Source organism: Pieris napi, chromosome 8 (genome assembly GCF_905475465.1).
Source record: "Pieris napi chromosome 8, ilPieNapi1.2, whole genome shotgun sequence".
NCBI lineage: Eukaryota > Metazoa > Arthropoda > Insecta > Lepidoptera > Pieridae > Pieris > Pieris napi.
The window spans coordinates 1,128,732-1,142,426 of record NC_062241.1 but is presented as its reverse complement, the minus strand read 5'-3'; the positions used below and the strand labels follow the sequence as shown (position 1 = coordinate 1,142,426).

The window sequence follows — 13,695 nt, the reverse complement described above, 5'->3', positions numbered from 1 at the left end:
TCAATATTGGGTCCATTCCTCTTTTTAGTATACATAAATGATTTACCCCAATTAGTTCAGAATAAACCGAAGATGGTGTTATTTGCAGATAACACATCATTGATTTTTAAAGTAGATCGACGGTCACAAAATCGTGACGACGTGAATTTAGCAGCCGTTTATGCGGTTAGAAAGATAAGATATTTAACCAATGTAGAAACTGCGCGTTTGGTCTATTTTAGCTACTTTCACAGCATAATGTCTTACGGCATTTTACTGTGGGGTCGGGCTGCTGACATAGAATCCATTTTTATTTTGCAAAAGAGAGCGGTCAGAGCCATTTATAATCTACGTCGTTGCGAATCTCTCAGAGAACTATTTAAAAAGATTAATATTATGACAGTACCTTGCCAATTCATTTATGAAAATATTATGTATGTAAGAAAGAATCTACATCTTTTTAGTAAAATAAATGAAAGACATAATTTTAGTACTAGAAATAAAGATAAAATAGCTCAACCATCTTTCAGATTAGCCAAAGTTCAAAATTCATTTATGGGGTACTGTGTGAAATGTTACAATAAAATACCTTGTGACATTTTAAAACTAAATGAACGAAAATTTAAATGTTTTATTAAAAGTACACTTTGTAAACAAGCATATTACAAATTAGATGATTATATTCAAGATAAGAATGCTTGGAAACATGCTGGTCCTGCTCCATAGGACAATCCTATGATTGGCTCTATAGCCTGGACAAAATCAAATTGGTTGCTGTTTTTTTGCTGTAACATATTTTTGTTATTATTATTATTTTTTAATTTATAATGCTACAAATGTAATTATTATTATTATTATTATTTGTATCTCACACACTGTTTTGTTGTGTTTTTTTAATATTTTTATTACTATTTTATGTTATTATTCTACGGTTTCGATATTTGTAAATATGTGAGGAACATGTATACTAACTTTTTTAGTATAGTAGTTTATTCTAAGAGTACATTGTCTTCACATATAATTATTTAACAAATGTAACAAAATATTGTAAACCTATTTTAAAAGAGTAAGTGTGGAGTTTCTTGCCCATTCTTCTCCACACGAAACTACCTTTTGGAAGGGGCAACTAGAATCTTCTTTATATTTTTTTTTTTTGACGTTCAAAAGTGCCATTTTAGATGGTCTAATTGAAATAAATGATTTGACTTTGACTTTATATAATATATTTATTGCCAGTTTTTCTCTTCCGTTCTACGCCCTTGATTTGAGAACTGGCGGAAAATGTAAAATTAGAAGCATTTATTGTATATTCTTTTTTGACGTTCATAAGTGTACATTGTGTTACCTATATGCATAAATGATTTTTGACTTTTATATGTAAGTCTGTCGTTATAACATATGTTTGCCCTAATTATGTGGTCCCAATAAAATAAAGTGCTAACTATAAAATGTTCTACAAATTCAGTAATTAATGCTGTTCGCTACGTAATTTACCTAATTCTCCAACTTGACAAATACCGGGCTAAAAATTAGGAATAAAAAAATAAAAATAAAATTATTCCCCGCAATGTGGTAGTGTCGCATCTGTTTTTATAATCATTGGTTATGCAAGGTTGCATGCTGGTTAGAGCAGTGTTGGCTTAATGGCTTCAGCGTGCGACTCTTATCCTTGAGGTCGTAGGTTCGATACCCGGCTGTGCACCAATGGTCTTTCATTCTATGTGCGCATTTAACATTCGCTCGAACGGTAAAAGAACACATCCCGAGGAAACTGGCTTGCCTTAGACCCAAAAAGTCGACGGGAGGCTGATCACCTTATAGCCTATTAGATTAAAAAATTATCATGAAACAGATACAGCAATCTGAGCCCCAGACCTAAAAAGGTTGTAGCGCCACTATTGTTTTTTAAATGCTGCTTTAAAATACCTTTTATGGTCCCCAATAATGCCTAAACGAATATTCAAACGTTAAATAATAGCAAAAACGTGACAATAAACACTATATACATAGAAATTTTAGCTTCATTATATTCCATATAACTTGGGAGTTGGGTGATCTATCAAGAAGCACGCGAAGTTCATGAATATTAATTTGTAATTATAAACTGATCCATCGTTTTCTAATCCTCTTTGCTATAAGATACGTATTAGAAATTATAAATAATAAAAATACAATGACGCTTACACCTTTTAGACCAGGGTCTCAGATGTATCTGTTTCATAATGGTTTTTTTCTAATAGGTACGTAGGTGATTAGTCTTCTGTGCCTGCCACCTGACGTTTCGGGTCTACATGCCGGTTTCCTCACGATCTTTTCCTTCACCGTACGAGTATTAAATGCATTACACAAGACTTCATTACGTACACTGGTAACTATTATTATTATTATTTTTCTCTTTTTTTGCGACTGAGGCGCAAACTAGCTGCTGTGGTCTCATGCAGAATGACCAGTGCTGTGGAACATTCTGCATAATGCTGAGCCAGGGCCAATTACAGCCACTGCACACACGCATTATATACTTGAAACGAACCGAATGGGAAAAGTATTTTTTTTTTAAATTGTTTTTGATATCTCAATTTTTTTTTTCTTTGATTATTGTTATTTAGTGTGTTTATGTTTGTGTGTTTTTGTTTGTAATAAACGTTATATCTATTGTCTATGTCTACATAAAATACCATTAATGTACATCGAACCTACGACCTCAGAGATGAGGGTTGCACGCTGAAATCACTAACCCAGTACTACTTTTTAGTTATTTAATGACTATTATCCGTTTTACAAGAATGTTGCTTTGTGTATTAAAATTAATTATAATAATTGTATGTTCCTATTCATTAGGTTTAGTGCACTATTTAAATTAATATTTCGATAAGTTCCTAAACGATAGGAGTCTGTATACAAATTCATGTTTGCATTAGATGTATTTCAAATTTTAAACCTGATACAATATAATGTTCTAACAGATGACCTAATAAGTCTCGAATAACGCAGTTAGCACACAAGAGCCAGTTAATTAGCAATAATGACATTATTAAGCTCGACTTGGCCTCGATTTAGGAATTCCTCTTAAATTTAGGTCAAAACGTAATATTGAAAGTTGTTGAAACTCAATAATATTGCTATAGTATGGTTTAAGTCATCTTAAATATAAATAGATTATATATTTATTTTATTATTATATTTTATTAGAGATAAAAGCCACAACAGTTAAAATGTTCTAAAAAATTCAAATTAAAAATGTATTTTTTTTAATATAACAGTGGGCAATCGTTGCCAAACATGGACATTGCCAGGCTCGCGCGCGTTGCCAGGTTTATAAGAATTGGTACGCTCTTTTATTGAAGGACCATAAGTCGAATTGATTCAAAAATACTTCACGCTGTTAAATAAACGCTCAGTTCTTGAACGAAGGACGTCGAGTTAAAGTTAATATTGAAGTGTTCAGTTTGTTTATAATTATACTTCTGTCTGTATAAATTAAATACAGAATACAGTACAGTGTATTAACAAATAATAACACGTTTCCGTACATGATAACAGATGTTTTCCCAATATTCGAATCTTGTTTTCTAACTCTCCGATCTACATACACATTTCTGAGTCTAAGCCATTAATTGTTTTTAACGACTACATCTCCAAACCTCCCAATTAATAGTTTTGTCAGGAATCGAACTCGAATAAAGGCGCAAGAAATTTAAACACTAAGACTGACCAAAGATTTGTATGGATTTATTTTAGTTCCTATCCACTGTGGCTTTACATATTACATACAAATGAAGTATTGATTATACGCCAGGGTAACGTACGTATATGTTAATTATACTTGTTTAAAGCCACTAATAATACACTCCGCTATATTAGTTAAGTTATATTATCTCGGTGAACGCAATTGTATATCAAATGTATACGTAAGAAACTGTATAATTGCATACATATTTCAGAAATCTTACACTAGTACCACATTACATAAATTTGTCGCGTTTTCTTGACATAGTCGTTATCCACCATCTCTACGCTTGGATCTTTTAATTTAAGTAAGGGATTTCAATTTCCGCAATACAGATATTAAAACAAATTTGATTAGTACATAAAATAAAGAGTCTATAAATTTCGTAATTTTTCGTAGCGAAGCGGCGTTGACCAAAGAACATTAATTAATCTCTTTCGAATAAAAATTAAGTGATTTTTGTATTTGATACCCAAAATTAGGCCAGCAATGGCAACGAATGTACTCGTTTTACTCGGCTAGGTATTTCTTTTATATCTTACAAGTAAATATACATATAATATGTTTAAGATGGTAATTATAAAGCATTGTACTGGTGAATTTCTCTCTAATCTCTACAATATTAAAGAAGACACAGTTCCTTCTGTTATAAATTTTAAATTAATTACAATATTACTTATTTATTTTATTGGATTTATCATTGGGATTATTTTGAAATATAAACACTCATTGGTCTAAAACGATATAAAGGAACTAGAAACTAATTCATGAACAGTCTGATTATAAACTTCCTAAGAACGAAAACTTAATATTTACAGGAAATCAAAATACAATATATATCAAATACATGTAAGCAATCTAATCTGGCTCCGTTAGTCCTCGGGATTAGATATGTGAGTAATGTATGAGTATTGCCAGAGATGTAATGGCAAATTGTATTGAAAATTTAATTTAAAGCTGCTATAACATCTGTAACTAAAGTTATGTGACCAACAGTCCGGCCCTAGTGGATTGAGCGTGCAACCCTGGGTCCGTGTGATCTAATCACGGCTATGCACTAATGGACTTTTCTTTCTATCTCATTCAAATAGTATATGATTTTTACGAGACTAAATGTGTTAAACACAAAATTGCATGTTCCAGTCACATAAGAAAAATATCAAAAAACCCATGACCAAGGGATGCAGCATCACTGTTTTTTACTCCTATTACCCAAAGCTAAAATTCTTTGAGCAGGTGCCATTCACTTTCCGCCGCGACTGTATAAAACGACAAACACGGATTTTCATATAGCTAATAGATACGTGTGATTTGTCAGCTTTTTACACGCTTTATATTAGCTTCACCTGTATGTATGTATGTAACCGACTCCTTCGGACTCGATTTTGACCCACTTTAAACGGACAGATTTTATTCAAATTTTGCGCACCTGCCAAAGATCGATGACAATGCAATAAAATACGAAAAAAAAATTAAACTAAAAAATAAATTATAGTTAAAAAAAACTAAAAAACACGCTTTAAAGTACATCAAACTAAAAAGTGAAAAATAATTCCTAATTTAGGCTGAAAATGGTAATGAACAAAAAATACTGGTATTATTGTGAAAAAGCGTGGGGCGCTCTGTGCCATATTTTTCGTCTATCGAGCAACCCACATAGTTTTTTTAAACTATTATTTATTTAAAATATATATATATATATAGCAGATGGCCGTAGAAGGCTTACCTGATGTTAAGTGATTCCCATAGACACTCACATTGCCAGAAGGCACGCAACTGCGTTGCCAGCCTTTTAAGAATTGGTACGATATTTTCTTGAAGAACCCTAAGTCAAATTGGTTGGTGTTGGTTATTGATTTTATTTTTATTACTTTGAAGTTTTGTAAATGGTTAGAATATAACAAAAATTGTTAGAAATGTTGCTAGTTCAAATATTTAAAAAAAAAAATTGTGCGTGTACTTTATGATTCTTTATGATCTTATTTTTCGAAAAATGATCTACTATATGCAACATTACAGAAATTTGTTAAATTAGATAAAGTTTAACAAAAGGCTTTTATTATCATAGATATGAATACAAATATTTCATTTTACCTTATTACTACTAAGATTATTATAGAATTTCATTAATTGTAATAGAATTATTACTATCATTGAAAAACGTGACGATTTGCTACAAAATTTCTCCCATACGTCGATAAAGAAGTTTCACTTCAAAATGATGGCGCATAACGGAAAAATGTGACGCGTAAAGAAAAAATGTTACACTAATTTTTTTTCCAACCCCGATAAAGAAGTTTCACTTCAAGAAGATAAGTCGAAAAATTGTTTCATAATACGCAAAACGCTTTCATTGTTTGCTATAGTTTTACAAGTGTTCAGGCCATCCAAGTACCTATCGTCCTCTCCGTTCACATTTTGTGTCCTTACTGCACCCATTCCTTAAACACCACTAGAAGAAATTGGACCGTTACACATGCTCCCGCGCTGCAAAGAAAACTTGTACCCGCCGTCGCGAGGTCACGCTTCTTGTTGCTTTAACGCTTGTGCTAACGCTTTTATTTTGTCGTCCCACAAAGTGGAGAGACGGAGGACTAACGGTAAGCAGTATTTCTATATATTTATGCCGCATTCCACTTGTCCCAAAGAACAAGGCAAAGAAAGTATTTCACAAATACGATTGACAGTATTAAAAATAGTGAAATGTTAGTGCGGAACTTTCATTGATCGACTTCATACGTATCAGGCAAGATTTGGTCCTGACCCATGTCTAGGTCAATATTAATCACGAGATCACGGAAAGTGCATGCGCAAAGCAGAAATTCTATGTACATCTTTTATCAATTAACATTTGACACAGTACATTTTTCTTTCTATATGCGATTATTCAATAGCATATAAATACAAGCAGACAAATGACGTCAATTTTAATAAACAAATATAAGTGCTCTTCAAAAATTTAATGAAAAGTAAATTTAAATAACAGAGACAATTACGACTATTTTACTTTTCTGACTAAACAAATTCAAAGGAACAAAGAATTCATAAAACCGCTACGTAATTCGTAGCAGACGTAGCTCGCGGTAGAGGCGTAGCAAGGTCGCAGGCTGCGCGGGATCCGCTCATGACCCACTTCCGGGTCAAGATCAGCGGATGACGTCACGCGTTTGCGCACTACATTTACGAGGTCTATCAATGGATTCACATATCAAATATTCATACTTCAATTGCTTCCTCTCCTTGAAACAGGATATTAAGTAAATTTAACTTTAGCAAATTTAATATTAATTATTTGCTTTATTTATATAATTTTAACCGTGTTCTAACTTCAGTTATTTCATTTTTGCTATGGTAAAATTTTTAAATTAATTAATTTTGTAAAATGTTTTATTATATACCCTAACATAATCAAAATTAAAAAAACTAAATTATATACTAATAATAATAAAACATAAAACATTTTTTCATTTTACATTTATGGTATAATTTTCTCATTAAAGCAAATAAAAATGTATAGGAAGATTCGTAATTTAATTAATAAATTTTGTTTTACATTAATCGATTTTAACCCTTCTCTACTGGAAGGATATTTGCAATTACTAAACAACTGGTTTTCTTGGCCCGGATATTTTTAATATCATCAATCAAAACATAATAAAAGGAATATCGTAAAGCACAAATTGGTACTAAAGGAAATCAAATAGAATATTGAAAAGGAATTCCCAACCCGACAGTCACGCCCACACAGTCTGCTGGCACACTTGTTCATAACCTAGGATAATGTCACTGATTTAATAGGATATTTAATATGTATTAAACGGGTCAACTTCAAAGACTTTTTACTAGAATTAGTTGGTGCGTGATACGTGCTATTGACACCATTCAACTAGCCTAATTTTATTGAAGATAGAATCCTATGTCCGTAGGAACGGTTTTTTTTTTCATATGTTGCTTCAATAATTTTTATTATGATAGTTTTCCTAACAGTACGAGCAAGTATTAACTGCACAGAATTGCATTGATACACAGCCGAGATTCGAATGCAAGACCTCAGAGCATAGAATACCAAAAACAATAATTCTATTTGCTTTGGTGATTTTAAAATTTAACTAAGCAGATATCTTTTTTCTTTCTTGGTCACGGCATCACGCGTGAACGGCTTAACCGATTTCGCTAATTCTTTTTCGTTGTGTTTTGTATTGTCAGGAGAAGGTTCTTATGAAAGAAAAAATTAAGAAAATTGCGCGGAATATTAGAAAATTTAAGAATACTTAACCACCATATTAAGTAATTCTGACTATTGTTACATTGATAAAATACATATAACATAATCTATCACATGGCCAGATATATTATGTCGCCTGTTCCCTAGTTGGAATACAAACAAAACTATTTATATAAACACCAGAAAAACAAACAAAGAATATTGTATATCATAAAGCAAGAATAATAAACACTTTGTTTCTGAAATATTTTTTAGGTAATTATATCATTTAATCAATATTCATAGTTAAGACAGGTCTGTCGGGTCCGCTAGTAACCGTATAAATGTTCCGTTTATAACTAAGCGACTGGGTATAAATAAATTTTATTTGGAAATCATTCTTCAATTTCAAATAACAATTTCTAGGAAAAATGCCTGAAATATCAAGAATGGTAAGATTTTTTCCAGGAATTTTAAAGGTTTAAATAGGTAACTGGGTCTGCTGCTGAGCACTGTTGGCCTAGTGACTTCAGCATGCGACTCATCCCTGAGGAAGTTCGAATCCCAGATGTGCACAATGGACTTAAAGTCTTCGTATATATGCGCATTTACACTCGATCGTACGGGAAAACAACCGGCTTGCCCCATGCCTGATCACCTACAGATCGGATAAAGAAATTAATCACGAAACAGATATATAAATCTGAGGCCCAGACCTAAAATTTCACCGTTACTATATTTTACCTGGGTATTCCGTATATTGTTTCACCGCGATCTAACCTCGGACACTAAGTGTGTGAACCGCTAAACTATAGAGACAGTTTCGAAGAAACAATGTCATGAGGCTCCCAGACTTTGTTAGCATCGTGATTTAATATGCATCGTTATTGCTGTGGGCAGTATATCGTAAAATCGATTTAAGTTTTTTAAATATTATAGAAAATAAAAAAAAATTAAAATCTAAAACTAAAAACCTTAAAAACTATAATAGAATAACTAAAATATATTATTAAAAGGAGTCCCTTTAGGCAAGGTTCCGAAGATACTGGCAGCGTTCCTCCTTTGAATAACTAGACTAAATCTTTGTCCGAGGTAGTTGCCAGCTCTTCGGTCTCCTGTGATCTTAACTAACCTTTTAGCTATTGCCTTAAAAAGTTTCATAGCGCCCAATATAGACCCCACGGAATTAGGGTCTCGACACCGAATGGGAAAGAATCATATTTGGACCCCTGTCTTTGTAGGCTAATATTATTTAATTCTTTCTAGATTTTTTAATTACGTTTTCAGTCGGAGTTTTTCGTGTAATTTTTAAATGCACAATGCATACTTCAGAAGTAGCGTTCTCGTTCATGGACGTTATATAATATCTATTATTTATGTTATCTATCATATTAAGGTTTGGTTATTATAAATTGTTTAATAAACACTAACCGAAAAAGGCACATAAACCTTTTGAACAGCTAATTAACGCTCACCGTTCGGAAAATAATTTCCATATGGAAAACGGTCTTCACGAGCCTCCATCCACATCATTAAGCCTTATAATTAATAGCTGAAGAGCTGCTTTGTTGCAGGTTTTAATATTCTGATTAAGCTGTTTTACAGACCGCTACTTCATATTTTATAGTAATTTTTAAGTTGTAAGAAGGTTTAAATCTTAACTGTAAAGATAGAAGAATAATGTGTAAAATAAAAAAATATAATTTTCTTTTGCATATTATAGGTTATTTAAATGGTTCGTATAATAAACCATTATAACTATCTTAATATAGCTTTCAAAAAAAAATTGGTGGTTTTTTAGCTATCAAAATCTCTAATATCTATTGAAAAAAGCCTTAAAATCTCTATTATCTATTGATAAAAGCTTTAAAATCTCTATTAAAAATTTTATTACAAGTTTTTTGTAGACTACATCCTACGCTAGCACCCTTTTATTGAGTGGCAGGTGTCAACCCTAATATGGTATTATTAAAAATCCTTGAAAATGAACACAACGGGGATCATTACAATCCTCTCAAGTTAATGGGACTTTACCTGATCAAATTTTAATATTTTTTCACGAAAATGATGAATTTGTTATCGTAGAAATATTTTTTTAAGACGGGATTTGGATTAGGTTAATTAATAATGTGAGCAGTGTTGGCCAAGTGGCTCTCATCCCTGAGGTAGCAGGTTCGATCCCCGGCTGTACACCAATGGACTTTCTTTCTATGTGCGCATTTAACATTCGCTCGGACGCTGAAGAAAAACATCGTGAGGAAACCGGCTTGCCTTAGACCCAAAAAGTCAACGGCGTGCGTCAGGCACAAAAGGCTGATCACCTACTTGCCAAATGATCATGAAACAGATACAGAAATCTGAGGCCCAGACCTAAAAAGGTTGTAGCGTAATTGATTTATTTTATTTTTAATTAATAATGTAGGCACCGCAAGTATAAAGTGTGGTCGTAGACGTGTCGGTCGTAGTGTAAATGGTGGACGGAGAACAAAGATACTTTTTCTAGTCAGGCCTTTCGCTGTGATTGAAATCTTTGCTTTGATGTGTATGAGAATTTGTGTTAAAATATTCATAAACTATAGAATATTACAAATATAGAGATGTCAAGGTCACAATAAAACAATATAGGAACTCCACATCCTCCGGACGAGTTATCGCATTTTATCACAGTACATGATATATCATATGTTAGGAATTATACTTCTGTTTCGGTATTAAAATATTCAGATAATTTATATTTTTCATAGAAAGGTTTTAACGAGAAAATGTCATTAATTATTTTAAAAAAAAAATGGTGGGAAATTAATTAATTAACAAAAACTATATTACGTTTCTTTAAGATAATAGTGAAAGAGAAAAATGCTCGGTCCCGTATGTTTGTGTAATCGCGATAAACTCAAAAACCATAGTAGGAATTTAATTTTATTTAACTCACTAATAAAAAAAGTTATAAATGTGGAATGTTTTGTGTAAATTAGTTAATATAACGATAATTTTAAAGGTTTCTGAAGTGAAGCCACTATTGATTGCATATAATTTCAAGGTTGCATCAGTAGGCATGATAAGCTCTACCCGTGCGAAGGAAGGGCGGGTACAAATTTAAAACAACACTTTCCATTTAGTTGGTTAAATACAGCAGACAAATACTTGTCATAAACCTTTGCTAATAAAACAAATACGTTGGCCGAATGCTGTTAGTAAATAATTTAAAATTATTTAGGGCCACACACAAATAACTATTTCAATTATAAATCATAAAGCAGAAAATCTATTGGAATATAAACAAAACTTACCAGTTAATAATTAAAATCTCAGTTATCTGGCTCATATCCCAACTTATATTGAACATGTAAAGCAAAGTTTAGATAAATGACCGGTCCATTAGCAAAGTTACAATATAATGGCTTATTATGAGTCTCATTTAAATTGCTTCTGATATTCATATTTTAATTCAAACGCTTTGATAAGTTTCAATTTAATCTGTACATATGACCTTGGTACTCTTAATATTGATTTATAATAAATCATGAAAATTAGATTTTTCTCTTATCATCAAAGGAACGCTTAAGAAAAACTAAATTGTTCAATACGAAAACATTAATTTACTAATTAAATAGGGTGTATTTATGTAGGTTAATAATATTTAAATATATACATATTTCCGATTTGGACATAAATTATTGAGATTAATTGGCGAAATTAAATAATATTATTATTGTGAAAAGAATAGGTCGACTCACGTTTGAGAAAGTAGAGAACTACAAGAGCTTTTGAAATCTCTTCATAATAGGAAACGATTTTAAACATTAAATAAAAATAAAATCGTAACTACAATTCCAAATTCGAAATTTAAAAAAATCGAAGCCAAGAGCAAAAACCAAATGCACAACGGTTCGATTCTCACTATTTAATCAAACGTAATAATGAACTTCTTTATAGCATAATAGCAGTAAAAATCTAATCTAAAAGAATTGCAAATAATACTGGAGTTACTGGTCAATGTTACCGTATCCGTGTCAATTTCTTTATAACGGCGCGGTTAAAGGCCTTAAAAATTTCAAATACAATAGCGAGTATAAAATCTCGTAAATCAACTAAAATGTGCGATCCATAAATCGCACACAAATTGAACTCTGTCGAGGCCACTAACCTTCAGTGAGGCGCGCTTCACGTGAATCGTCGAGGATCAACAGGTGCGGCCGCCTTGCACGACCGAGCTCGAGCTCGGCTGACGCGGTGCTACTAACTCGCGGAACGCCCATCCCGGCCGGCAGTCGGGGAGCGAATGGCGCTCACCCCTTGCCCGTTGCCTCAGGTGAGGGCTGGACCTTGAAATTTGAAAAAGGAACCCTTTGTACACATGTTTGAATAGAGAAATACACTTGACGATAGAACGCTCCTTTACGAATATATATTTTTGTAAATTTTAGAATAATATCGAAATTCGTTTGAATAAGTCTATCTAACTTAAAAATTTGAAACTCTTACCTTAGATCTCATCTTTAATAACTAGATAAAATGCGCAAGTTTGAAATTTTGTGTGAATGTTGATTTTATTACGTCTGTTATTTTACGTGTCCGGACTTCGCTTAGTGCTTTTGTAAGCTCTACGAAAACAGTTGGGAATTCGTCCGTGCAATTTCATGGAAAATGAATCTGCTTTAATTCGCTTGACTGTAATAAAGAGGAATCCGGGTAATCTGGCTCCAATGGGACTTCCTGTAATTTGTGCATGTTTAATTTACCCCTATTTTTCTTTTAACAATGGCACTGATAATTATTACGAGTAATTGTTTCGTAAAATATTGTAACTATACATCATTGTAAATATTATACATAATATAATTAATAAGTAATGAATTGTCTGGTAAAAATGTATAAAAAGACCTATATTAAAGTTAATTTACTTACATTATTGGTACAATTATTGTGAAGAATTTAATAACTTTTTAGTATGGACTAATTCATTTTTAAGGGTATAACATTTTAAGCACCCATATTTTAATATAAAAGTTTCAATCTAAAGTCCTCATACAAAGTTCGAACTTGGAAAGCGCTCAGCTGAACAAGGTTGCCAGCTACGTCACACGTCACCTTCTGTATAGATAGATTCTACGGTTGAAGAAACGTATGGGTGAAACGTATATCTCATAAGATCTCTGTTTTATATAGATATATCTTTAAGAACGGAGCATGCTCAAAATTAGATTAGAATTATATTAAAGAATAAAATAAGACACAAAAACCATTACTAAAGCCCTGCCCTGCGATTCTGTAACTCACTTCACGAACTCACACAGCGGTTTTCGCATCGGCGGTCGCTCTCAAATCAGTCGTGAAGCAGTCATTTTATGATTGGGCATTCTGAAAAGGTGGGAGCTTGTAGTTTATTGTTTATCAGAATGCCAAATCATAAAATGACTGCTTCACGACTGATTTGAAAGCGACCGCCGATGCAAAAACCGCTGTGTGAGTTCGTGAAGTGAGTTACAGAATCGCAGGGCTGAACTGCATTACGGGTGACTCGAGCAGGATTCAGCTTGCCCATGACTGAGACCCCTAGAGATCCTTGGAGAAGACCTTCACCTGATAAGGGGTTCTTGTAAACCAATTAGTGTAGCTTTTCATTTAAAAATTATAATAGGATTCAGTTTACTCAGATTTTGCTATAAAAGGCTATGTACTATTTAAATTATCTTTAAAAGAAAAGTGTGGAAAGTTCGACCTATAGTTTAAATTTTTAATATTATAAAAAATATATTAATAATATATAACCTGCAGTAGCAGT

At 32.4% G+C, this 13,695-nt stretch overlaps 1 protein-coding gene across 3 annotated transcripts in view; it reads right to left on the bottom strand.

The window, feature by feature from the left end:
- The window catches only part of LOC125051689 (synaptotagmin-10-like), an 87,076-nt gene extending 74,900 nt beyond the window's left edge, over positions 1–12,176 (bottom strand). For all 3 annotated transcript variants that reach the window (XM_047652192.1, XM_047652190.1, XM_047652191.1), the window contains exon 1: positions 12,058–12,176. In XM_047652192.1, coding sequence (XP_047508148.1) covers positions 12,058–12,169 — 112 coding nt within the window. In that variant the 5' untranslated portion in view covers positions 12,170–12,176. The remainder of the gene's footprint in view (positions 1–12,057) is intronic.
- Positions 12,177–13,695: the final 1,519 nt, after the last annotated feature.